The sequence below is a fragment of the Dermochelys coriacea genome, chromosome 22 (assembly GCF_009764565.3).
Source record: "Dermochelys coriacea isolate rDerCor1 chromosome 22, rDerCor1.pri.v4, whole genome shotgun sequence".
In the NCBI taxonomy this organism is placed as follows: domain Eukaryota; kingdom Metazoa; phylum Chordata; order Testudines; family Dermochelyidae; genus Dermochelys; species Dermochelys coriacea.
The window spans coordinates 292,525-319,101 of NC_050089.1; the positions used below are offsets into that span (position 1 = coordinate 292,525).

Here is a 26,577-nt window from a genome sequence, read left to right on the forward strand (position 1 = left end):
ACGAGCCTCTGATAGTGTGGCTGATGTGATTAGGCCCTATGATGATGTCCCCTGAATAGATATGTGGACAGAGTTGGCAACGGGCTTTGTTGCAAGGATAGGTTCCTGGGTTGGTGGTTCTGTTGTGTGGTGTGTGATTGCTGGTGAGTTTTGGTATGATGTCCATCTGTTTGCATTTGGAGAGGAAGATGATGTCTGTCTGTATCTGTACGAGTTTTTTCATGAAGTTGACAGATTTCCACTCTATACGGCTATACGGCTTCTGGAGCTGGTAATATCCACTGGCGATGGTTCATGGAAGGTGGTGCCCTTGTAAGTAGACATAAAGAATGACTAAGAGAATGTGCCATTGTCCGTGTTGTGTTGTGTTCCACAGATTTTAATTGTAGCATTTATCTATATGTATGCCTGCTATATAACAGTGTTAGGTATAGCTGTATTGAATAGTGGAGGGATTAGTTGGAGCATGTTGGAAGAGCTGTAATGGTGATATGAGTAGAGGTGTGCGTGTACCTTCCTGGAGTGATCAAATATACCTCATTTCAATGCGGAGTTCTGTAAATTGTGTCAATAATGGTGAACAGGAGTTTTCTTATCAGCAGTCTAGTGGTATACGTGACTTTGGTCTCTGGAGCTTAGGGAGGGCTAAATTAAGACAATGTCTCAGAAGGAATCCTCAGGAAGAGTGGTAGTAACATTTTGCAATTCTGTAGTAGTTTGAGTGGAGTATGCTCAGTGTCTGGGTATAGGCCAGGTGCAGGCAGAGCCTTTGCACTGCACGTGAGTGACCTAAACCGGAGTTTTGCCTTCACAAAGAGAAGGTGTTAGAATTGGTCCTATGTGCTGTGTTCCTAGATATGTAGCATCTGTAAGGGTAGAGTACTTGTACATGTGCTGTTGGTATGTTGGAACATACCTAAAAGGACACAATTAATGTTGCACTGTGGGGGTGAAGCAGCAACCATGCAGTGAGCCAGGTGTCCCTTCCCCATTGGCAGAGATAGCATGGGGAAGGTGGGCAGTTCTGCATTTCTTCCCGATTATGGAGCAATGGGGAGTCCCTGATCCCCCGCCCTTGGCTGTGATGAAGAATTGTTGAGGGAGGAGAGTATTGTAGGGGAGGGAGGGAGGAGTGGGACAGGGCACAGATGGCACCACTTCCCTTCCCTTCCAAGTATGTCACTTGAGGGGAAGGTGCTCAACTTTCGCCCATTGTGGTTCTGCTCTGTCAGTGTTTCTGAGCTCCCAGAGAGAAAAAGTCCATTTGATGACAGTCACTTACTGGTCAAGGGTTCATAGAAAAACTACATTTTTGGAATCCCAGTTCATCTTCAAATCTCTAGCCATCAGATTGGATTTTCTAAAACAGGGTTTGGATGATTCCTTATGCTACTAAGAGTTGTTGTCTAGGGATGTACTGGCCCCTCAGTATGTGTACCAGAGCACAGTTCTAAGGGGAAAAGGGTCAGAGCCCCCATCCCACACATACCCTTCTTTGCTCCGCTCCCAACACACACATTTTGCCCCACTGTTCTGACCCCCCTATATTTTCTAGCTTTGTACCAAAAAAGTTATAAGAATAGGAAAATGTTGTGAGCAGCTCATGTTACAGAGTGCTGTGTATCAAGAGTCTCTTCACTCAATGACCAGAGACTTTCTTTCCCTTGATCACAAACAAGTCCCTTTGTTCAGTAAAGGAGTGAAGAAAACTCTGGATTACATTACCATAACTGCTTATTAGAGTCTTTCTTCTTCCATCTGTTGAATTAGTGCTAGTTTCCTTGACAATACTTCTAACATAGAATCTAAATCTGCTTGTGGATTTTAGAGCACTTCAAAATACTACTTTTAAATCAAAAATTTTGGTCTCAGGGCAACATTTCCAAAAGATGCCCTGGCAGAATATAGACAGAGAGCAAGGACTTGCACAACACACATTTTCTCAAAGCTGACAGGTTGGGCTCAGATTCACAGTGCATGGGTGTAACTCAGGTTCAGCGGCCACAGCATTTGACCTTCAGCTATGCTGTTACTGTGACAGCCAGTGGCCTAAAAAACCCCTGTCGTGCAATACAGCCTTAGTCTTGTTGCTCATGAGCATTTTGCTGGTTTTGGAGCATCAGTTTAGCTAAAGACAAATTGGAGTTCCAGACTTACCTATCGATACATTTTGAAATATTGCTTCCCCAAAGGAGTAATGGATGTCAAGCACCAGCTGAGATAAATCCTGAGCAGAAGATTTCCGTTTGGGAGGCATTCAAGTGACAGTCTGAGCTCCAGTTATGCACAAAAAATGTTTTAAGGATCAAGGTGGAATCCACAATAGTACTTAGGTACCTAAATCCCAGAATTAGGTGCCTAAGACCCAGTTTTGGCTTCACAGTGATCCACAGAACTTCTGCTGAATCCTATAGGCACCTAACTCATTTGGTGCCTAGTTTTTCAGAATAAGAGTACCCTAGGTGCCTATAGTTCTGCCTCTGGGCATGCACGCTGCGTCTCTCTAAATTTCTAGCTGCCTGTCTCCCACCTAAGCCCCAGAGCAATTCACCAACCAGAGGGAAGAGGCACTGGGATGTCTAAGTCGGGGAGCCCGATCCAGTAGGTACACTCAGAGGGTGCCTACCAGATCAGGTCACATTCCAAATCCAGCCAGAGCAGGTGGTGTTTGGATCCTGACATCTCCAATGCCGTGCCTGTCCTGGGAGCGTGACTGTGCGTATGGACCCCCCCCCTTTTCTTTTGAGCTTAGCTATCAGAATAATAAACGTGCTGCTTTCTGCCAAACTCTGGTGGGTCATTAGTCCTCCCTAAGCTTACTAGCTGGCCCAATTTCGGGTAACATTAACCCTTGTTCAAATTCCTTCTTCTCCTCCAAGAGAGGAGGGAATTAAACCTGGATCTCTGACATCCCATGTGAGTGCTCTAGCAACTGGGTTAAAAGTTATAAGATGAGAGTCAACTCGGTCTCTGCCACAGTGTGTCCAGGACTTGGGGCTGCCCTGCCCCTGGGGGCTCAGGCCCATAGTTTCGGACTACCCTCCGTACGGCTGCAACGTGGTGTCTCGGATCCGGCTATCCGGGATCCGGATCCGGGGGATCCAGATCATACCAGATATCCCCATCCCAATCATCATATGGTCCCGCACCCCCCTGGGCTTTTACCCCAACGGTGGCAACCTGGGCTGAATAAGCCCCCGGACCCTGTTCTCCCGGTCGGACCCCTCCAGGACCTGGCTCGGAGCAGCATTCTCTATTTCCACCCGCTCCTGCGTCTGCTCTGCTGTGGCTGCCTGTATTGCGGCCACAGAGAGGGAAGGGGCCTGGGCGCTAGCAGTCAGAGCCTGCGCCTTCCACCTGTCCCATTCCTTCTCCAACCCATTACCTCGGTCCTTGAGTGAATCCGTTTCAGTGGCGAGCTGACTCTTTGCTGCCTGCCATTGCCAGCCTGCTTGCCACAGCAGCCAGGCGGCTGCATGATCCAGTCCCCCCTTATGGGGACAGTATGTAAGTACGTACTTACCCAACATGAGCTCTAGTTCAGGAATTGTACTCCCAGGTGGAACCACCCCTGGCATCCAGGGGTCTGCCCCTGGAGACATTATAACAACACCCCGGGCGGCGGGGCAGCTTCCCAAAGGGAGGTGTATTCTCGCTCGGGCTGCTTTGTCTTTTTCTTTCCCTTGCCCTACACCGGCACTCAACAGTGGCGTCCTTTTCTCCCTGCAGTGGGTTGCTAGCCTACTACTTTTTCATGCAGGCTTGAGCCGGACCCACCCAAGAGACTACCAGGGGGCACCGGGGACCCATACTCTTGGGTCAAATCCTCCACTAAGCTGCCTGCATTCTCCACTATTAATATTACCCGAAATTTGGCCAGCTAATAAGCTTAGGGAGGACTAATGACCCACCAGAGTTTGACAGAAAGCAGCACGTTTATTATTCTGATAGCTAAGCTCAAAAGAAAGGGAGTGGGGGGGTCACACGCACACTTGCATACTCACGCTCCCAGGACAGGCACGGCACTGGAGATGTCAAGATCCTTCAAGGTAAGTGTTCCACAGCGCAGCAATGGATGGTGTGATGAAGGTAAGTCTTCTCAAGGCACGATGGAATGCAACGCAGCGAGGCCACGTGGTCCGGGCGAAGGGCTTTCATGGAAGGTACAACCTTATGAGTGCACTCTTGAGCACATGGCCACTTCCCCTTTTAAGGACCTGCTCCTCATGGCCTGCAACTAAAGATAACTTGGCCACATCTGATTGGTCACACTCCACCTCAGGCAGTGTCCAGGCAGTGTCCATGCATTGGGTGTATGGTCACTGCCTAATTAGAGTCCCAGACACCTTATCTACCTTGGAGCTTTTCTGAAGCATCCCATTCATCCCACAAGCATTCCAGGAGGCAGCGGGAGGGAAAAGCCACTTCACAGGTATTCAAAGAGGGAGAGGAAACAAAATGCGGGGGGGGGGGAGTGTAACAGACCTTTGAGCATAGAGGTTATACATAGCATAGTCATACAGATCACTGATGCTCCTACAACAGGCTCAAGTGATCATGAGCTAATTCACTTCAAACTAAATGGAAGGATTAACAAAAATAAATCTGCAACTAGAGTTTTTGATTTCAAAAGGGCTGACTTTCAAAAACTAAAAAATTAGTTAGGGAAGTGGATTGGACTGAAGAAATTATGGATCTAAAGGTAGAGGAGGCCTGGGATTACTTTAAATCAAAGCTGCAGAAGCTATCGGAAGCCTGTATCCCAAGAAAGGGGAAAAAATTCATAGGAAGGAGTTGTAGACCAAGCTGGATGAGCAAGCATCTTAGAGAGGTGATTAAGAAGAAGCAGAAAGCATACAGGGAGGGGAAGATGGGAGGGATCAGCAAGGAAAGCTACCTAATTGAGGTCAGAACATGTAGGGATAAAGTGAGATGGGCTAAAAGTCGAGTAGAGTTGGACCTTGCAAAGGGAATTAAAACCAATAGTAAAAGGTTCTATAGCCATATAAATAAGAAGAAAACTAAGAAAGAAGAAGTGGGGCCGCTAAACACTGGGGATGGAGTGGAGGTTAAAGATAATCTAGGCATGGCCCAATATCTAAACAAATACTTTGCCTCAGTCTTCAATAAGGCTAAAGAGGATCTTAGGGATAATGGTAGTATGACAAATGGGAATGAGGATATGGAGGTAGATATTACCATATCTGAGGTAGAAGCGAAACTGAAACAGCTTAATGGGACTAAATCGGGGGGCCCAGATAATCTTCATCCAAGAATATTAAAGGAATTGGCACCTGAAATTGCAAGCCCATTAGCAAGAATTTTTAATGAATCTGTAAACTCAGGAGTAGTACCGAATGATTGGAGAATTGCTAATATAGTTCCTATTTTTAAGAAAGGAAAAAAAGGTGATACAGGTAACTACAGGCCAGTTAGTTTGACATCTGTAGTATGCAAGGTCCTAGAAAAAATTTTGAAGGAGAAATTAGTTAAGGACATTGAAGTCAATGGTAAATGGGACAAAATACAACATGGTTTTACAAAAGGTAGATCGTGCCAAACCAACCTAATTTCCTTTTTTGAAAAAGTAACAGATTTTTTAGATAAAGGAAATGCAGTGGATCTAATTTACCTAGATTTCAGTAAGGCATTTGATACCGTGCCACATGGGGAATTATTAGTTAAATTGGAGAAGATGGGGATCAATATGAACATCAAAAGGTGGATAAGGAATTGGTTAAAGGGGAGACTGCAACGGGTCCTACTGAAAGGAGAACTGTCAGGTTGGAGGGAGGTTACCAGTGGAGTTCCTCAGGGATCTGTTTTGGGACCAATCTTATTTAATCTTTTTATTACTGACCTTGGCACAAAAAGTGGGAGTGTGCTAATAAAGTTTGCAGACAATACAAAGCTGGGAGGTATTGCCAATTCAGAGAAGGATCGGGATATTATACAGGAGGATCTGCATGACCTTGTAAACTGGAGTAATAGTAATAGGATGAAATTTAATAGTGAGAAGTGTAAGGTTATGCATTTAGGGATTAATAACAAGAATTTTAGTTATAAGTTGGGGACGCATCAATTAGAAGTAACAGAAGAGGAGAAGGACCTTGGAGTATTGGTTGATCATAGGATGACTATGAGCTGCCAACGTGATATGGCTGTGAAAAAAGCTAATGCAGTTTTGGGATGCATCAGAAGAGGCATTTCCAGTAGGGATAAGAAGGTTTTCGTACCATTATACAAGGCACTGGTGAGACCTCACCTAGAATACTGTGTGTAGTTCTGGTCTCCCATGTTTAAAAAGGATGAATTCAAACTGGAGCAGGTACAGAGAAGGGCTACTAGGATGATCCGAGGAATGGAAAACTTGTCTTATGAAAGGAGACTTAAGGAGCTTGGCTTGTTTAGCCTAACTAAAAGAAGGTTGAGGGGAGATATGATTGCTCTCTATAAATATATCAGAGGGATAAATACAGGAGAGGGAGAGGAATTATTTAAGCTCAGCACCAATGTGGACACAAGAACAAATGGGTATAAACTGGCCACCAGGAAGTTTAGACTTGAAATTAGATGAAGGTTTCTAACCATCAGAGGAGTGAAGTTTTGGAATAGCCTTCCAAGGGAAGCAGTGGGGGCAAAAGATCTATCTGGTTTTAAGATTCTACTTGATAAGTTTATGGAGGAGATGGTATGATGGGATAATGTGATTTTGGTAAGTAATTGATCTTTAAGTATTCAGGGTAAATAGGACTAATCCCCTGAGATGGGATATTAGATGGATGGGATCTGAGTTACCCAGGAAAGAATTTTCTGTAGTATCTGGCTGTTGAATCTTGCCCATTTGCTCAGGGTTTAGCTGATCGCTATATTTGGGGTCGGGAAGGAATTTTCCTCCAGGGCAGATTCATAGATACATAGATACTAAGGTCAGAAGGGACCATTCTGATCATCTAGTCCGACCTCCTGCACAGTGCAGGCCACAGAATCTTACCCACCCACTCCTATGAAAAACCTCACCCATGTCTGAGCTATTGAAGTCCTTAAATCATGGTTTAAAGACTTCAAGGAGCAGAGAAGCCTCTCTCAAGTCAACCATGCCCCATGCTATAGAGGAAGGCAAAAAACCTCCAGGGCCTCTCCAAACTTCCCTGGAGGAAAATTCCTTCCCGACCCCGAATATGGCAATCAGCTAAACCCTGAGCATATGGGCAAGATTCACCAGCCAGATACTACAGAAAATTCTTTCCTGGGTAACTCAGATCCCATCCATCTAATATCCCATCTCAGGGGATTTGGCCTATTTACCCTGAATAGTTAAAGATCAATTACTTACCAAAATCCCATTATCCCATCATACCATCTCCTCCATAAACTTATCAAGTAGAATCTTAAAACTGGATTGAAGATTGGAGAGGCCCTGGAGGTTTTTCGCCTTCCTCTGTAGCATGGGGCATGGGTCACTTGAGGGAGGCTTCTCTGCTCCTTGAAGTCTTTGAACCATGATTTAAGGACTTCAATAGCTCAGACATAGGTGAGGTTTTTCATAGGAGTGGGTGGGTGAGATTCTGTGGCCTGCGCTGTGCAGGAGGTCGGACTAGATGATCAGAATGGTCCCTTCTGACCTTAGTATCTATGAATCTATGAACATTACCCACCTTCAGAAGAGTGCTCTAAACACTGAGCTATGGGATATTCTGATATGGGGCTCCCTCAGTCTCTCCTGTCGAAGCTGTTCCATTGTGGATAAATAATGAAAGAGTGACTAGAGCAGGGGGACAGGACCTGGGGTCTCCCACCTTCCAGATATAGGCCCTAACCACTGGAATATAAGGTCAGTCCCATTCATTCTCTTTCTTTCCCAGTAAGGGTTCCACTTAAATAAGGGCTTACAATCTGAGTATAAGACAAGCGACAACAGGTGGGTACAGACTAATGAGGCAGTACAAGGGAAAAGCATTAGTCAGCATGATGGACAGTGATCTCAGAGCACTAGCAGCCTAACTGTTGTCAAGTTTTTGTTGGCCTCATGGCAAAGGAGAGTTTTGAGGAGGGTTTTGAAGGAAGAAGATGAGGTAACTGTGGGTATTTATGGGGAGTGCCTCTCAGGCGCGTGGGGCAATAGGGGGGAAGCATAGAAGTGTTTATTTTACAAGGTAACAAGTGAGCAATGGAGGCTGGAGGTTGCACTGTGGGCTGATCAAAGGGGAGCATTGACAGCTTGATAGTAAATGAGAGATGATAGGTGGATGGGGATAGGCCAGAAAGGGCCTTGAAAGTGAAGAGAAGCTGCTCATGTTTGATGCAAACGAGACAGAAGGGGGAGCCAGTGGAGGGGTTCAAAGATAGGGTTAACATTGTCAAAGCAACAGGATAGGAAAATGATTTTTGCAGCAGCATTCTTGATGGAGGTGAGTGGGAAAAGATTTCACTCACAGATTCTAAGGCCAGAAGGGATCATTATCTAGTCTGACCGCCTGGATAACACAGGCTAGGGAAGTTGCCCAAAATAATTCCCAGAACATAGTTTTAGAAAAAGATCCAATCTTGATTCAAAAATTGTCAGTGATAGAAAATCCAGCATGACACTAAGTTGTTCCAATGGTTAATTACTTTCACTGTTAAATGGCTGGTCTTGGAGGCTGGTAATCAGGGCAGTTGCCCTGCGCACCAACTTGCAGAGACACCAAATCAGCACCTGGGTTGTGGGGCACCACATAAATCAGCTGGTCTGGTCTGCTGGTTTGTTTGTTTTTGCTCTACCTGTCTGCTCAGGGGAAAGAACCAAAAACGTTTGCCATTGTTGGTGACAAAACATCTAAGGCCATCCCTGATTACATTTGTCAAGGCCAGAGAGAAAGATGTTGACAAACTGAGAATCAAGATGTTGAGAACCTGGATGAAAGTTTTAGTTGTGTGAATGGATAGGAAAGGCCGTACTTTAGTGATGTTTTCTAGAGAGAATCAGCAAGATTTAGACATAACCTGGATATGAGGTCCAAGTGGAAGGTGACACACAGATTACAGGGCTGAGTGAAGACAGGACGGTGGAGATATTCACAGTGATTGAGAAAGGAGGTAGCAGGGAGGGGCTGGAGGGTAGATTAAGAGTTTTGTTTTAGCCATGTTTAGCTTGACCTGGTGTGTAGACATCCATAAGGAGATATCACAGAGACACACTGAGATTTTAACTTGAATAGAAGGAGACAGGTGTGGAGTAGAGAGGTAGATCTGTGAGTTGTCAGCATAGAGGTGATAGTTGAATTTGTATCTGTGGATTACCCAGAGACAAGGTGTAGAGGGAGAAGAGAAGGTGACCAAGGACAGAGCCGTTTGCAACTCCCTCAAAAAGTTGGAGGGCAGATGAGGAGGAGTCTCCAAAGGACACACCAAAGAAGCAATTATAGAGGTAGGAGGAGAACCAGGAGAGAACAGTCATGGAAGCCAATGGAGGACAAGTTTTCAAGAAAAAGAGTATGTTCAACTGTGTCGCAGATGGCTGACAGGTCAAGGAGGATGAGGATGGAGAGCTGATTCTGGGCTTTGACTAGAAAGAAGTCATTAGAGACTTTGATGTCACAGTTCAGAGTTACTGCATCTATATTTCCCTCTATGGTCCCTCGAGGGCACCTGCTCTAGGTTCCTGGTTCCGCGGCTGTCGCCTCTCTTGGGCAGAGACTCATGTTGCTCTTGTTCCTGCCCAAGAGTTTTCCAGGCTGCACGGTTATCTGCCTACACTGTGATATTCCCAGCAAGCCAGACTGCCTAAATAGGCTATGAACAGTGTAATGGCCCACAGTTATAAATTACCACACAGCTCTTTCTAAGCAAGCACATTTTATTCTTAAGGTGAAAGGATTACAGAGAAAATGTAATGAAAACAATGAAAGTTTCTAAATGCATGCTAACAGCTTACCAGAAATCACCCATCATTCTTATGGGGCCTTAGTAGTTCAAATCCTTCCAACCCTTCCGCAGGGATTGGAGTCCCCTCTTGGACAAATGGTCCGGTCCATTTGCTGGATCAGAAAGAAGGCCCAGAACCAGTTTAAACTCAGGCTATTTATCCAAAAGTCCTTTCTTTGTCTGTTCATCTCTGCAGAGTCCAGTTTGTAAATGTGACCCTCCCCAGGATGAGGTACCTCTGGGGGAGAGGGTGGGTTTACAAGCTGGCTGATTTGCCTTAATCACCACCCACTGTTGGTAGTTCCTGGAGGGGGTCTGGTAGTTCTCCCCCATGGAGTAGAACACAATCATACATAAATAAGGCTAGGATTTAGTCACAGGTATTTTTAGTAAGTCATGGACAGGTCATGGGCAATAAAAATTCATGGCCTGTGGCCTGTCCATGTCTTATATTGAAAATACCTGTGATTAAATCTTGCGGGGGTGCTGGGAGGGACTGTGGCTGATCTGGCCAGCTGGCCAGGGACCGCTGCCTGGGGCTGCGGACCACAGCTTATCTGGCTGGCTGGCCGGGGACCACTTCCCAGGGCCACGGACTGCAATTGCTCCGGCCGGCCATGGACCTTGGCTGCTCTGACTGGCCACCCAGGGCCAGCTGTCCATGTCTGTGGCTGTTCTGGCCAGCTCCCTGGGGACCACTGCCTGGGCCACCAGAGCAGTGGCTGGTGTGGCTGTCAGTAGGTCTTGTCCCTTCCCTGGAGCAGGAGGCAGTCTCACTCCCCTCCCCCTCTTCCCTCAGGTATTTGTCTGCATACAAGGGAAGGTAACTTGATTCCACCTGGATACTGGCGAGGGCGGAAGTATCCCCCTTCTCCACCATTTGCATTTTGGCTAACACAGTCCCTTACAGGTCTGGAGCTAACGGAGACTGACCCTCTTTTACCCCTTCTGCTTTCAAAGCCAAAATATCATTTTCCAAAAACAAAGAATGTGGAATATCTGACAATACTCGATACCCAGCACCCCGACCCTTCTTGGGTCTGTATAGAAATCTGAGCTGAAGGCAGAGTGAAGACTTTCACATCAGGAAATATTAACCCATATTTCACACCGTGGGAACATTGGATAAGGTTTCAAGACATGGAGTATAATTATTCTTAACAGTCCCACTATCTCTCCATGCAGTGACTGTCTCCCTATTAACTACCACCTGGGCCCACTGGTGATCTGATGGATTTGCACCCATGAGAGAGCAGCATGACATGAAGGCAGTGGTTTGAGGTGTGAATGGTTCAGCATGAACGTTATATGCTATCAGCAGACTGGTTATGTGACTCCCCCTCTCCAAAGAGTCAGTTACATAGCTAACTCTGTGAGGTCGAGGTCCAGCACTGCACTGGGCCTCACTGTATGGAGTGGGCAATCTCAGGCAAAGTGACCCAGCTGGCCACAGATGGAACACTGCTTTTCCCCACCTACCCTGGGGCTTCTTGGAAGTGGCTTCTCTCCCCTCTGGAGGGGGGTGTCTTGATTTGGTTCTGAACCCATTCCATCCGTATTAGGTTTTCTTTAAAATCCAGGCCGACTATCCACATAGAAGTCTGCCCATTTCCTATCTATAGTGTACAAGACTAGGACTTTTGTCTATTAATCATGATAGGTGGTAGAGTTTACAGTTCACGTGTCCCTCATTTTTCCCCTTTCTGTTTTCTGATTTTCCACATAATTCTGGCCGTCAGTGCCTAGAACATTCTCTGAAATTTTAGAATTGATTGGATGCAGCATATAAAAATGATCACATTACAGACAGACAGAAATGCTATTGAGCTGAGTGTAAGGCTTTTGCAAGCTTGGCCAATTATTATTCTTAGTATTAGTAGTAAATATTGATATTGATTACAGAACCTAAAGGTTTGTGCTAGGTGCTGTACAAACATACAATGACAATCCTTGCCCCAAAGAACTTACAGTCCAAAAGATAAGATACAGTGATTGTTGAGTTTCAGAGTAGCAGCCGTGTTAGTCTGTATTCGCAAAAAGAAAAGGAGTACTTGTGGCACCTTAGAGACTAACAAATTTATTTGAGCACTTCACTTCACTTGATGAAGTGAGTTGTAGCTCATGAAAGCTTATGCTCAAATAAATTTGTTAGTCTCTAAGGTGCCACAAGTACTCTTTTTCTTTTAGTGATTGTTGAGACAAACTGGCAGAGATGGGATGGGGGTGACAAGGTAGTATATACAGTGGGATGTGCACACTCTCAGCTGGTCAGCAGCAGTGATCACAGCTCTCCACCTGCCCAGCCATTATCTGGTTGCTGTTTACAGTAGGTATTATGGAAGAGATGAATTTTGAGGGGAGACTTGAAGGGGGACAAACTAGTGGCTTTGTAGGAGTTTGTCTGGGAACTTTTCCCATTTGTAAAGGAAACCTAGGACACAGAACACGCATGCTTGCAGGAAAGTGGATGGGGGTAATCGAGGCTGGCATCACTGCTAGTGAAGGCAGGGGTTGATCTTGCAATGTCATGAGCTTTTTTGTGTTTATAGTTCTATCTTTAATTGTGGTTTTAGCCAGTTTTAATGAAGTAAGGCTCACTGCTCTGTAATCCCAGGCTTACCTCTAGTGTATTTTTTAATATCCTGGCACCACAGTTGCTACTCTCCCATTCTCAAACAGACTTCTGTTTTTAATGAAAGATTGCATATTTTGCTATCAGCCCAGTGCCTTCAGTCTTAAGTTGCTGCAGACCATTTGGCTGTAGGAACCTGCCCTGGGGCCTCTTTAGAGTATCGGTTTGATTCATCACCTCTTCTTCGGAAAACTCAGTCTCCAAGTCAGGTATTTCCCCATCATCCTCTGATGAAGACTGATTCAAAAATCATTCAGCTTGTCAGCAATTTGATTATGTGCTTTAGTTGCTCCAACTTCCTTATAGTCCAAAAGAGTCACTAGTTCTCTCACAGGCTTTCTGCTTCCGAAATACTTAAATAATTTTAATTTGCCTTGTTAATTTCCACATTATATTTTATCTGCTATATTTTTAGGTCAAAATGTTCAAATTTAGGTGTTTTAAGTTCTATCACCTAAACTCATATTTAGACATCTAAGTAAGTGGCCTGGTACCAAAGGTGCTGAGCTCTCTTAATTCCCAGTGACTCCCTTGGGACTGCTGGGTGCTGAGCACTTCTGAAAGTTTGACAGTTTTGGTTTATGTTTCTTATGATTGGCTTCTCTTGGGTTGCATTTCCATATTCTGAAGTATACTCTGGTCTGCTTGCATAACATACTTGTATGTTCACAAATATTGCTGATAATTGCTTACACAGCATTATCTAAAGTTAAAAATGCAGTTAATACCCTTTATAGTACTATATGCAGAAGCTCTCCGGCTGTTGTTCTGAAAGCATGGTATTTACATAGTATCAGCAATGATCTGTTAGTGCTGAATCCAGCTGTTGGTCATTAGAATACAATTCAGTGACTGGCATTCATATTATCTTATCAGGTAATTGAAGAAATTGAGGAGATGATGCAGAATTCCCCAGATCCTGAAGAGGAAGAAGAGATCTTGGAGGAAGATGATGGAGGAGAAACTTCCTCTCAGGCTGATTCAATCCTGTTGCAGGAGATGCAGATTTTGACACAAACCTTTAACAACAATTGGTCCTATGAAGGTGAGGACATGTGGGAAGGGCAGAGGGAGACTTCAGTTTGGGGCTTAGGAAAGTTGATATTGTTCATGTTTTCACTAGGATACTATTTAGTTCTCGCAGTTGGTGTTATTATAATACCAGGTATTTTAAGTTTTGTTTCAATAAATCTTTCTTTCATCCATATTGCATGGACCTCTCCCTATAATTCTATTGTCTAGTGTGCTAGATAGATCTGCTAGGATAGAGTTTGGTTACTGGGATACCAGGAGAAGCACAAGCAGGAAAGCATAAGAGGGGAGGGCTCCTGCCTCATACTGAGAAAGCAGGATGATCAGCAAATTATCTCAAGTGCCTATACACAAATGCAAGAAGCCTGGGAAACAAGCAGGGAGAACTGGAAGTCCTAGCACAGTCAAGAAAATATGATGTGATTGGAATAACAGAAATTTGGTGGGATAACTCACATGACTAGAGTACTGTCATGGATAGATATAAACTGTTCAGGAAGGACAGGCAGGGCAGAAAAGGTGGGGGAGTTGCATTGTATGTAAGAGAGCAGTATGACTGCTCAGTGCTCCAGTATGAAACTGCAGCAAAACCTTAGAGTCTCTGGATTAAATTTAGAAGTGTGAGCAACAAGGGTGATGTTGTGGTGGGAGTCTGCTATAGACCATCAGACCAGGGGGATGAGGTGGTCTAGGATTTCTTCAGGCAACTAACAGAAGTTACTAGATCACAGGCCCTGGTTCTCATGGGAGACTTCAATCACCCCAATATCTGCTGGGGAAGCAATACAGCAGTGCATGGACAATCCAGGAAGTTTTTGGAAAGTGTACGGGACAATTTCCTGGTGCAAGTGCAGGAAGAACTGACTAGGGGCAGAGCTCTTCTTGACCTGATGCTCACAAACAGGGAAGAATTAGTAGGGAAAGCAAAAGTGGATGGGAACATGGGAGGCAGTGACCATGAGATGGTCAAGTTCAGGATCCTGACAAAAGAAAGAAACGAGAGCAGCAGAATACAGACCCTGGACTTCAGAAAAGCAGACTTTGACTCCCTCAGGGAACTGATGGGCAGGATCCCCTGGGAGAATAACATGAGGGGGAAAGGAGTCCAGGAGAGCTGGCTGTATTTTAAAGAATCCTTATGGAGGTTGCAGGAACAAATCATCTCGATGTGTAGAAAGAAGAGTAAATATGGCAGGCAACCAGCTTGGCTTAACAGTGAAATCCTTGCTGTTCTTAAACACAAAAAAGAAGCTTACAAGAAGTGGAAGTCTGGACAAATGACCAGGGAGGAGTATAAAAATATTGCACAGGCATGCAGGAGTGAAATCAGGAAGGCCAAATCACAATTGGAGTTGCAGCTAGCAAGGGATGTTAAGAGTAACAAGAGGAATTTCTACAGGTATGTTAGCAACAAGAAGAAGGTCAGAGAAAGTGTGGGCCCCTTACTGAATGGGGGAGGCAACCTAGTGACAGAGGATGTGGAAAAAGCTAATGTACTCAATGATTTTTTTGCCTCTGTCTTCACAAACAAGGTCAGCTCCCGACTACTGCACTGGGCAGCACAGTATGGGGAGGAGGTGACCAGCCCTCTGTGGAGTAAGAAGTGGTTCAGGACTATTCAGAGATGGACAAGCACAAGACCATGGGGCCGGATGCACTGCATCTGAGGGTGCTAAAGGAGCTGGCAGATTTGATTGCAGAGCCATTGGCCCATTATCTTTGAAAACTCATGGCAATCAGGGGAGGTCCCGGATGACTGGAAAAAGACTAATGTAGTGTAATTATTTAAGGATAATACTCTTTAAAAAAGGGAAGAAGGAGGATTCGGGGAACTACAAGCCAGTCAGCCTCACCTCAGTCCCTGGAAAAATCATGGAGCAGGTCCTCAAGGAATCAATTTTGAAGCAATTAGAGGACAGGAAAGTGATCAGGAACAGTCAACATGGATTCACCAAGGGCAGGTCATGCCTGACCAACTTGATTGCCTTCTGTGATGAGATAGCTGGCTCTGTGGATATGGGGAAAGCGGTGGACGTGATTATATCTTGACTTTAGCAAAGCTTTTGATATGGTCTCCCACGGTATTCTTGCCAGCAAGTTAAAAAAATATGGGCTGGATGAATGGACTATAAGGTGGATAGAAAGCTAGGTAGATCATGGGGCTCAAAGGGTAGCGTTCAATGGCTCCATGTCTAGTTGGCAGCCAGAATCAAGCAGAGTGACTCAAGGGTCCTGGAGCCGGTTTTGTTCAATATCTTCATTAATGATCTGGAGGATGGCGTCGACTGCACCCTCAGTAAGTTTTTAGATGACGCTAAACTGGGAGGAGTGGTAGATAGGATACAGAGGGACCTAGACAAATTAGAGCATTGGGCCAAAAGAAATCTGATGAGGTTCAACAAGGACAAGTGTAGAGTCCTTAGGACGGAAGAATCCCATGCACTGCTACAGACTAGGGACTGAGTGGCTAGGCAGCAGTTCTGCAGGAAAGGACCTAGGGATTACAATGGACGAGAAGCTGGATATGAGTCAACAGTGTGCCCTTGTTGCCAAGAAGGCTAACAGCATTTAGGGCTGTATAAGTAGGAGCATTAGCAGCAGGCTGAGGGACGTGATCATTCCCCTCTATTTGGCATTGGTGAGGCCTCATCTGGAGTACTGTTTCCAGTTTTGGGCCCCACGCTACAAGAAGGATGTGGAAAAATTGGAAAGAATCCAGCGGAGGGCAACAAAAATGATTAGGGGGATGTAGTACATGACTTATAAGGAGAAGCTGAGGGAACTGGGATTATTTAGTCTGTGTAAAAGAAGAATGACGGGGGGATTTGATAGCAACCTTCAACTATCTGAAGCGGGGTTCCAAAGAGGATGGATCTAGACTGTGCTCAGTGGTGGCAGATGACAGAACAAGGAATAATGGTCTCAAGTTGCAGGGGGGGAGCTTTAGGTTGGATATTAGGAAAAACTTTTTCACACGGTGAGTGATGAAGCACTGGAATGGGTCACCTAGGGAGGTGGCGGAATCTCCATCCTTAGAGGTTTTTAAGGTCAGTCTTGACAAAGCCCTGTCTGGGTTGATTCATGGATTGGTCCTGCTTTGAGCAGGTGGTTGGACTAGATGACCTCCTGAGGTCCCATCCAACCCTGATATTCTATGATTCTTCGAGAGGTGATAGATCACTATAGTAAAAAGGAAATAAAAGAGCATCAACAAAAGTCCTCTCTGAACTCTCATAAAAAAAGAAAAAAAAAGAAGATGCTTCTTGGGGACTCATTTTACTCATCTCTAAAAAGAGATCATAAGGGGAACTGTAAGACTTCATTGATGACTGTAAAACACTTTGAGGCCCTCAAATACAAAAAATAACCAAATAAACTAACAAAATGAATGCTCAATATAGTAGGTAATCTAGAAAAACTGCCTATGTTGTCTAAATATTAGTTAAAATGTTCCAGAGGTGAAACACCAGTGTTATTAGGGATTTACATTCATTCAGCAATTAATTAACATTTCAAATGGTGACAACTGAAAACACATATTAAAGCCATGATTCCTCATTCAGTATCACAAAATGCAATGTCATACATCTAGGAATAATCACAGGTTTCAGAGTAGCAGCCGTGTTAGTCTGTATTCACAAAAAGAAAAGGAGTACTTGTGGCACCTTAGAGACTAACAAATTTATTAGAGCATAAGCTTTTGTGAGCTACAGCTCACTTCATCGGATGCATTTGGTGGAAAAAACCTTTTTCATGAAGTTGACAGATTTCCACTCTATACGGCTAAATTCAGTGCCTTGCATAATCACAGGTTTCAGAGTAGCAGCCGTGTTAGTCTGTATTCACAAAAAGAAAAGGAGTACTTGTGGCACCTTAGAGACTAACAAATTTATTAGATCATAAGCTTTCGTGAGCTACAACTCACTTCATCGGATGCATTTGGTGGAAAAAACCTAGGAATAAAGAATCTAAGTCAAACTTACAAGATGTGAACTATCTTGGAAACCCATGAATCTTAGAAGGACTACAATATGATGCTGAATAACAAGCTAACATCAACTTCCAGTGGAAAGGAGGATTAAGAGGGCTAATGTTGAGTGTAAGGAGGTGGTAACACCTTTTTATTGATAGCTATATCTATAGATAGGTATATCAACAGAGAGAGAGAAAGAGTTTGGTTGGAAAGTGAAGAAGCTCCTTCAAGATGTTATATAAAACTTTTCCCCTGAAAAGACATTGATATAGTATGATGAATTTCTTTATGGCTGATGTCGTATTTTGTCTCAATATTTGATATCATTTTATTTTGAAATGATAACAAATTATAAAATCCACACAAATGTTAGAAAGCCTGGAAGTCAGAGTCAGGATTTTATTTTTTATTAAAAAATTAGACAATAAAGCATTGTTCGTAGGACAGGAGCAGCCAGAGCCATTTTGCTGGCCAGGGCAGAAAATGGGTTTAGTGCCCCCTACAGTCCCGAGTGGCTGAGCAAAAACAACAATAACAACAGAACCCTACAGCCAGCCAATCAGCGGAGTTTAAAAAAAAAGAAGAAAGAGAAGGTGGCTAGCCAACTAGCAAAGTAAAAACAGCTGGCCAATCAGAGTCCAGGAAGAAAAAATACAGCTGAGTGGCACCGCATGGAAAAAGACACTCAGGCAACCCCTCTGCACACCCGCCTGTACTACCAGTCCTGTCATAGGACAACCAAAAACTAGCAGACTGGTCTGCCAACTGACAATATGCATCTTTATTGAGTTATTGACTCCAAAAACTGAGAAATTAGCTAACCAGTAAAACTGGTCAGAAACTGGGTTTTTTCATCTCTGTAAAATTTCAACTTTTCGCTGCAAACCTGAAAAAGTTTGGCTGAAGACCAAAAAGTTTTGGCCCAAAACTGCTGAAGACTGAAAAATATTTGGTTTTTGGCCAAATATTTGTAGTTTGGGGGTTTTTAGCTCTCTCAAGAAAAATCACAAAAGTTTTAGGAAAAGAAACACTTTTCACAAAAACATTTCATCTTATCAGAAACCTAATTTTCCACTAAACAAAGTTTCAGTGGAAAACATTTAACCAGCCATACTAACTAAACCACATCATTCTCGTTAATTGACAGATTATGCAATACTGTTGCATTAAAAGCACAATACAGTTGTCTTTACATCATCATAACAAAATACTTCTGCCATTTTACCAGAAAAAAATCTGCTTTTACATTTCTCCATCAAAAATCACCAAAATCGGGACAATCCCCTCCAAGTATAGATGTTCTCTCATGTAAACATGTCATCATACTCTGAGCTTTACCACAAAGAAGTAGGTACTATCTGAGATATGTCCTATTAAGGCGGGGCTGGCCCTGCCATGAGGAGAAGTGAGGCAGCTGCCTCAGGTGCCAGACTGTGCAGGGGCGGGGGCGCCCCTAGGACCCAGAGTGTAGACAATGGTGTCTGCTGCTGGCGCATCTGGATCCTCCCTGCTCGGGATGCACAGAGAGGGGGGAGAGCTGTGCTGGAGGAGGGAGGGCACAAGAGACAGAACAGGCAGGCAGGAGAAAAGATGAGCGGGAATAACAGAAAGCAGCCGGAGCTGCAGGGAGAGAAAGGAGCAGGAGCCTCTTATGTCCCTCGCTAGCACCCCCAGGAGCCTGGACTGATTAACCCCAGCTTCTCCGGGAGCTTCCTGTTTCCTGCTGCTTCCCTGGACCCACTTGAGGACAACAGGCAGTCAACTGAAGTCGTAGGAGCCAGTTAGGCCCTTAAGACGCTGATACCTTCGCTCAGGCCCTGCTATCAGCCTGCTTATTTGTCCCCTTCAGTTGAGTGTTGAGAGCCACTACAGCTGGCCCAGAACAGCAGCCATGAGTGAAAGAAGAAAACGCCCCTCTGGGGCAGCATTCAGAAAAAGCAAGCAAGCAAAGGAAGCTTTTCTATCTAAGCAGGAAGGAGCTCTCCTGAGAAACATAGACACAAATGTTCACGGTGAGCCTTGCGGCCCCAGTGAGGAGGTGAGTGGTGCGGAGATGCCTGATCTTCCAGTTAGTCAGAGTGCAGAGTGAGTTCCTTGGTCCAGCTGTGGTGAAAATTCTGTCTGCCACAGCCACAAGCCTCCACAAATGGTCACAGGTTTATTATTGCACTGCAATGTAGCTGTTAGGGAGGGTTGCAATCATGCAGGGAGAGAGAGTGTGTCTTTCAGACAAGTAAGGCCAATTCCATTCAGGGCTTTGAAAATCAGGACTGAGAACTTTAATTGGACATGGTCTTTGAGATGAAGCCCGTGCAGATAGCAGTGTGAAGTGTTCCTGATATGTGTTGCTGCATATTACATCCTGTCCTACGCAGCATGTTATCATATTTAAGCGATATTCTTAAAAACTGACTGGAAATAAAAATGTATTGAAATATACTCAGGCTCTGGAGACCTGAACGCCATCCATATACGTGATTATTGCTCTGCATTAAATAAGTCTTTCCTCAGAACGTGAGGTAAATTCCACTTTCCTTTCTAGCTACCTCTGAGATTGAAGTAAACTTGTCAGGATTACTTGGGGCCCTGTGTGTGTGATACCCAACAGGTAGGGTACTTATGCAGGAGTCAGATTGAAACCCCCTGTTCTAAAGCAAGAAACTGAACCTAGATCTCCCTTTCACTAGTAAAGGACCCTAACCACTAGGACCCTAACCACATATTCTATAGGTATAGTGCCTCAATCTCTCCTGCTGGAACTGTTTCACTTTGTGTAAATAATTGAACATTTAATAGACCAGGGATATGAACCTGATTCTCTCACATCTCCCATGAGTGCCCTAACAACCAGAATATCGAGTTAATCTCTCACTTTCTTTCTCTCTCCCAATGAATATGTAATTATTGCTTCAACATGAGAGATTGAGAGAAACTCAGCCCAGCACATACAATTATAAGCGGGGGTCAGTCCTGCTATTGTGGGGAACTTTCCTGGCTTATGCACTACCCTGGTGGAATCGGCTAGCGAGAGGATCTGAGTCCTCGCTCCAACTTCCTTTCCCTAGAGGCCTGCCTGACCTCAAGGACTCCCCTTCCACTCTCCTGTGTGGCAGAGTCCTCGTAATCCCAACAAGGTTGGGCCCAGGATTCCTGGGGGTCTTAACCCCCAGGCTTGCTACTTAGGACAGGGGCTAGGGTGTCCCTACTCTGTGTACGCTCTCTGCACCAGATGCTTCCCTGACCCACTGATCATTATATATAGTTCAGACCAAATACAATTTATTAAACAGTTGTAAAAAAGAAGGAAAAAATGGGAACGGTTAAAGGAAACAAGTAACCCTGCTGTGTGGGCCTGGGGACACCATGAACAGCTGTCTCTGGGATATAAGAAAAATTCAGGCTGCTCCTCACACGTCCCAGATTTTCCCTCCCACACCTTGGCTGTGCTGTGGTGATACCAGGGGTAGGACTACCCCTACCCTGTCCACATGCCCTAAGCCTAGAGTCTAGAGGGCAGGACCCTTCTCCCCATATCAGCCCCCCTGAACGGCTCATGTCCCTCCTCCGAGTCGGACTTTCAAGGCCCTCTTATCTGGCGACATCTCCCTGCACTGGGCCCTCTGCCCACTGTCCCCCCTTGCGCTCCCTAACTGCTCACCACATTCTGCTGTAGTGTTACTTGAGGCATGGCCAGTGTCACCATCCAGCCTCTGGTCCTGCAGCTCAGCCTTGGCTTACTGTTGGAGTGGCTGGTCTGCATTGCTCCGGCTCCTGCTCCGGCTCCGGCTCCGGCTCCGGCTCCTGCTCCGGCTCCTGCTCCTGCTCCCTCTCCTCTGGCTCAGTGCTGCTGCTCTGCTTCCAGCCCAGGTCTGACCCCCTTGGTTCCAGCTCAGCTCTACATCCTCTGTCTCCATGCTGTTGCTGCTCTCCCTTTAGCTCTGCCCTACTCTGGTTTAGGCAGCTGCTGCTGTCATGGAGGACGGGCCCCCCAGGCTCCTGACTCCCTCATTGGCCGGCCTGCCCTGTCTATTGGGCTGACCTGGAACACTGGCCTCTCCCTATTGGCCCTGGGGATTTCTGATTGGTCCTTCCCTTTTCTTTAGGACCTGAGAGAGGGTCAACCAACATCCCCGCTAAGTTTCAGTAAGGGGCCAACAGCTCCCTTTCACAATGGCACTGTGGTGAGGGCCCTCAGCTGGGTGGTAGAAGTGTAGCTTCAAGTCCCTGTTCCAAAGTAGGTGTTTGAAATGGGGTGCCCCAAACACCAGGAGAGTGTTCTGACTACTGGGTATCTGTGCTTTCTAATGACATAGTGCTGCCTTGGCATAGGTGCCTAACTCTAGAAGAGTGTTTATACCTCAGCAGAGATAGGTGCCTAAATACCTCTGTGAATCTGGGCTCTAAACTCCACCCCTTTGCTGGCTGTATGCTCAGCTAACTGGTGGCTGAGGATCTCATTCTTAGGTGCCGAACTCTTCCCAGGCATTATATGGGGAGCCTGCATAGGAGTTAGGTGTTTGCAACACAGATCTAGCCCCCTAAGTGCTTTTGAAAAATTTACCCACTGCTCATTTGATTCAGAAATGCTGACGAGAGAGATGTGGCCTAAGCCCTAGCACCCCAAAGGAGTTAGGCATCTAAATCCAGCTTAGAGGGAGGCACTCTCTCCGTTCAGGATTCATAGCTGTGAACCCTCTCCTGGAGTTACATATCTAACCTCTTTCTCACAAGGAAGAGGAAGGGTGCCCCTCTTATAACTTTTAGCCCAGTGACAGAGCACTGAGCCAGATGTGGGAGACACAAGAATAGGCTGCCCTTTCTGAGACCCTCTTCCACTTCCCCAAGGACACCCCTTTCAAGTGGCAGGCTCTGGCCTCTGTTTCTCTCTGGAGTGGGATCCTGCAATCCAGCCACTCTCTGACTGGGTCTCTGGGTTACACCTCCCAGGGCATCAATTGTGTTATCTAGCAGGTCCGATTGGGCATGGACCCTGCCAGACTTCCCCTTTAGGGGTCTGTGCTCAGTGACACAGAAGCAGCTTCTCTAGAACAAAGGATGCTTTATTTTGCCCAAATGGTACATGGAGCTTTGAGGTGTTGATTTAAAAATAACAAAGACACCTATACACATATTGTCATGACCCTGAAGTCCCTACATAGATATAACTTTGCTTTGGTGTCCCCTGTTCTTATTGGGCACCAAGTTACAGCTTGCTTGCTTGCTGCAGACCCTGACTCACGATCAGTCTCTGTGTCAGCCTCCAGCAGGCTGACTTGCTCTCTCTCTATCAAACTCCAGCAGAGCTGAACTGACAACTTGCCCCCTCCCTATCTGCCAGGGGCACCTTTTAAACCCATATGGGGCTTTTGATCTTTTAGGATCTCAGCCTAGACAAACCAAAACCCGGTAACTTTTCTGGAACCTGGAAGTATCATCTCTCAGTAATGGCCACAGTATTCTCTAAGCTCTGTTGCTGATTTACCTTTCCTGGGCTCTTTAACAACCCTCCTTCTGAGCTACCTGTGCATCCAGATGAGGTAATACCACACTTATTTAAAAGAATAATGCAATTATTGCCTAATTCTTCTGCGTGATGTGGAACAAGGACATGAATGTAGGTTTTACCCCTTCTGGAAGAATGCCCTAGCCACCGGGTGTGGGTTATTCTGTTGGAGCTCTTACCCTGTATATAAACAATTACATAGGCACTCAGGCAGGGCAACTGTACCGTGAATCTCCCAGATGATTTCCCTAATCACTGGGCAGTAGAGACATTCTCCCTCTGTTGATCTTGTCCAATAAGTATGAAAGTGCCTAGACTGTGCATTCTTCCTGGTATGGTTTTATGTACCTACGGATTTTAGGTGCCTAAAGAGTTAGGAGGCAGCGGAGTGAAATTTGGCTGAAGTAATTCTTCTGGAAACTGGCAGGTTTTATAGTCGTAGAAAGTGATGTACTTAATTTAGCAGTTTTGTACCAATGAACATGAATCATAATTTAAGCATCCAGGCTTAGAAGTGCCATGTCTCTGTGGCACTGGCTGAGCTTTTTAGACATTCCACTCACAAGACACAAAATCTCTGCCCAATATTACCCATTTGCATCCAGTATTTTTAAATGAATGTGTACCTCTTCTGATTGTGAAGGTTTGGAACAGATGTCAGTGTCTGAGTTGGCCGAGCTGCTGGATCATGTGGAGGGTGCCATCCGTAACTACTCAGAAGAGCTGGTGCAGCAGCTGGCTCGTCGAGATGAGCTGGAATTTGAGAAAGAGGTGAAGAACTCCTTCATCACAGTGCTGATTGAGGTCCAGAACAAGCAAAAAGAGCACAGAGAGCTGATGAAAAGGAGGAGGAAAGAGAAAGGACTGAGTCTGCAGAGCAGTCGGATAGAAAGGGGCACCCAAATGCCTCTCAAGGTATGTGAGAAATCCCCATATGCAGTGAGACATTGCAAAGAGTGGATAGGGGTGATCATACCTATTCTGGAGAGTAGGGGAAGCTATCTCTTTAAAGAGATAGGCATAAAATGGGCACTTATAATAATTGGAAGTAATCTTCAGATTATTTAATTTAGATAAATGTATGGATTTAAAGTAAAAGCAACCTTCCCCGCAGAAGAATGGAAGCTGGAACAGCAAGCAAGTCCGCCTTAAGAGTCCCTATTAAAATCATTTCCACGCTGGTTTCCATGCATGAGAACTTTTCACACTTTCACAAAAACTCTACTGGTTTATATTTACAGGTAACCAAAGCTACTTAGTCAGAATAACTGCAGCTAAAAAATATGCTCATCTCAAAGAAATCATGAGAATTCATACCCAGTGTTCTCCAAATGTCTAAAAACTTGCATTAATACCACTGCTTCTCAGGTCTGGTCTACACTACAAAGTTAGGTTGACATAAGTCACCTTTCGTTGATTTGTTTGTGCATGTTTCTACACTCAAATTTGTGTACTGCTGACATAAGCACCCAGCAAAACCACCTCCCCAAACAGAAATGAGTCACTGTTGACAGTCTGATCAATGCAGTGTGAGTGTAGACACTGTGTGACCTATGTCAGCTGTAAAAGACCTCCAGCAGCTGTACAACTCTGGTCACAATTGTAAACGCCACGGCCCTGGGCTCACAGAGACTGAAAGCCCCCTCCTGCCCTTAAAATCACTCCGTGTGTTTATGAAAGACTGATTGCCAGCTTGGCAAGCACACCTAGCAGCTCTTCCTTGTTGTGTGCAGTTGCCCAACCAACCATGCTGGCTACACACTCCAGACATACTCCTGCCTGCAGTAGGCAGGAGGTATTGGATCAAGTGAGCCTGTGGGGAGAAGAGACACAGCTAAGGAATAGTCGTAGAAACATGGATATCTATGAACAGTTTGCTCAGGGGATGCGGGCAAAAGGGGTGTAACAGAGATCAGCAGCCGTGCCATGTGGAAATTAAGAAATTGAGGGGAGCATACCACAACGCTCAATTTGGTGCTGAGCCACAGACCTGTGACTTTTATGACAAGCTGCATGCCATACATGCCAGAGACCCCACCAGCATCCAGCAGCCCACTGCGGATATCTCGGTGGAGCCAACACACAGAATCCTGCTGTGAACAGCAACAAGGAGGAGAAAGGACACATGGTGGGAGGGTCCAGCTATGCTGCAATCCAGGACCTGTTTAAGACTCCACCGCAGTCTAGCTGGTCTCACCAGCCAAGCACGGATGAGCCCAATCCAGAGGAGGGAAACTCGGGTAAGTGTGTGCATGCTTACACTGTTTAAATGTAACGATGGGCCTGGGCCATACTAAGTTACCAAAGACATATGTATCAACTTTTCATTATCTTATGCAGATGAGAAGAAGTAGGACTACAGGTAGAGTTGATATCTGCTCATTCCCAGTGTGGGATTTGCAAAGCAATTTGTTGATGCACATAGGAATGTCGCTTCTGTCCTCCTGAGAGATTTCACTGACACTTTCATGGACGTACTCTGCAGTCCTCTCCCACAGGTTTCTAGGGAGGGCTGCCTTCTTTCTTCCTTCATGGTAGGACATTTTCCCACACTACAAAAAGTTCAGCTGACACCATTGCAGTAAACTAGTGGCATACGGATCCAGATGGCTTCAGGACACCAGCAGCTGTGTTCTCTGTGCCTTTGTTACCCTCAGGAGTGTGATTTCAGCAAAAATCACCCCAGCCTGTGGAAAACAGTGCCAAGTTTCAGTGTCAATGCCCTATACTTATACCCAAAAAAATAGGAACCAAATTGTTTCAGCAACTGAAAATGTTAATGCCCTCCTTCCTCTCCCACCCCCCAATGTGACCACTTATAGATCATACTCACTATGGCTGGGATGGAGAGCTGTGCTATGCAGAGGCGCTCCACAGCTGAAGTGTCAAGAAGCCTGTCTTATGAATATTTTATTATGGGAATGAGGGAAGGCAATTTGGAACCTTATATTTCGCTTGTTGTTGTGACTGTAAATATAATGGTAAATGTCTGTTTTATCTACAGCTGTTGCTGTTAAGGTCTTGAGGGGTACCCTCTTCATACCCATGGAACACCTGACTCTGATGTGAAGGAGAAAGAAGAGGAGATCCTACAAGCCAGTGCTGAATTGGAATGGAAACAAAGGGCCCAGCTGGCCAGGGACAGAAGGCATGGAGAGGGATAGAAAGAACAGGGGAAAATGGAGAAAGACCCAAGAATCTCATCAGGAAAAGGAGGGAGAGATGCACCTCGACATAATGGAGTTTCTCAGGTAGCAAACACATATGCTGCAAACTCTAGTTGACCTAAAGGTCCAACAGTCATGGATTTGCCACCCTTTTCAGTCCCTGGAGACCTCCATAGTGGCATCTTCCTACATTCTGCAACAATCCACTTGGCACCATGGGTCACATACATACCCCACCACGCCACGCTAGCAGACAGTAAGGACAACTGCAACTTCACATACATCATTGACCTACGAGAGGCACGGCTGCTGTATGTGTAGCTAAAATGGACTACATTTATGCACTGAAATGACACCAAGCAGC

General features: G+C 45.3%; 1 protein-coding gene across 4 annotated transcripts in view; it reads left to right on the forward strand.

The window, feature by feature from the left end:
- FEZ1 (fasciculation and elongation protein zeta 1) overlaps positions 1 to 26,577 on the forward strand; it is a 194,723-nt gene that overhangs the window by 111,605 nt on the left and 56,541 nt on the right. For all 4 annotated transcript variants that reach the window (XM_038380981.2, XM_038380976.2, XM_043500980.1 and 1 more), the window contains 2 exons: positions 13,415 to 13,583; positions 23,690 to 23,961. In XM_038380981.2, coding sequence (XP_038236909.1) covers positions 13,415 to 13,583; positions 23,690 to 23,961 — 441 coding nt within the window. The remainder of the gene's footprint in view (positions 1 to 13,414; positions 13,584 to 23,689; positions 23,962 to 26,577) is intronic.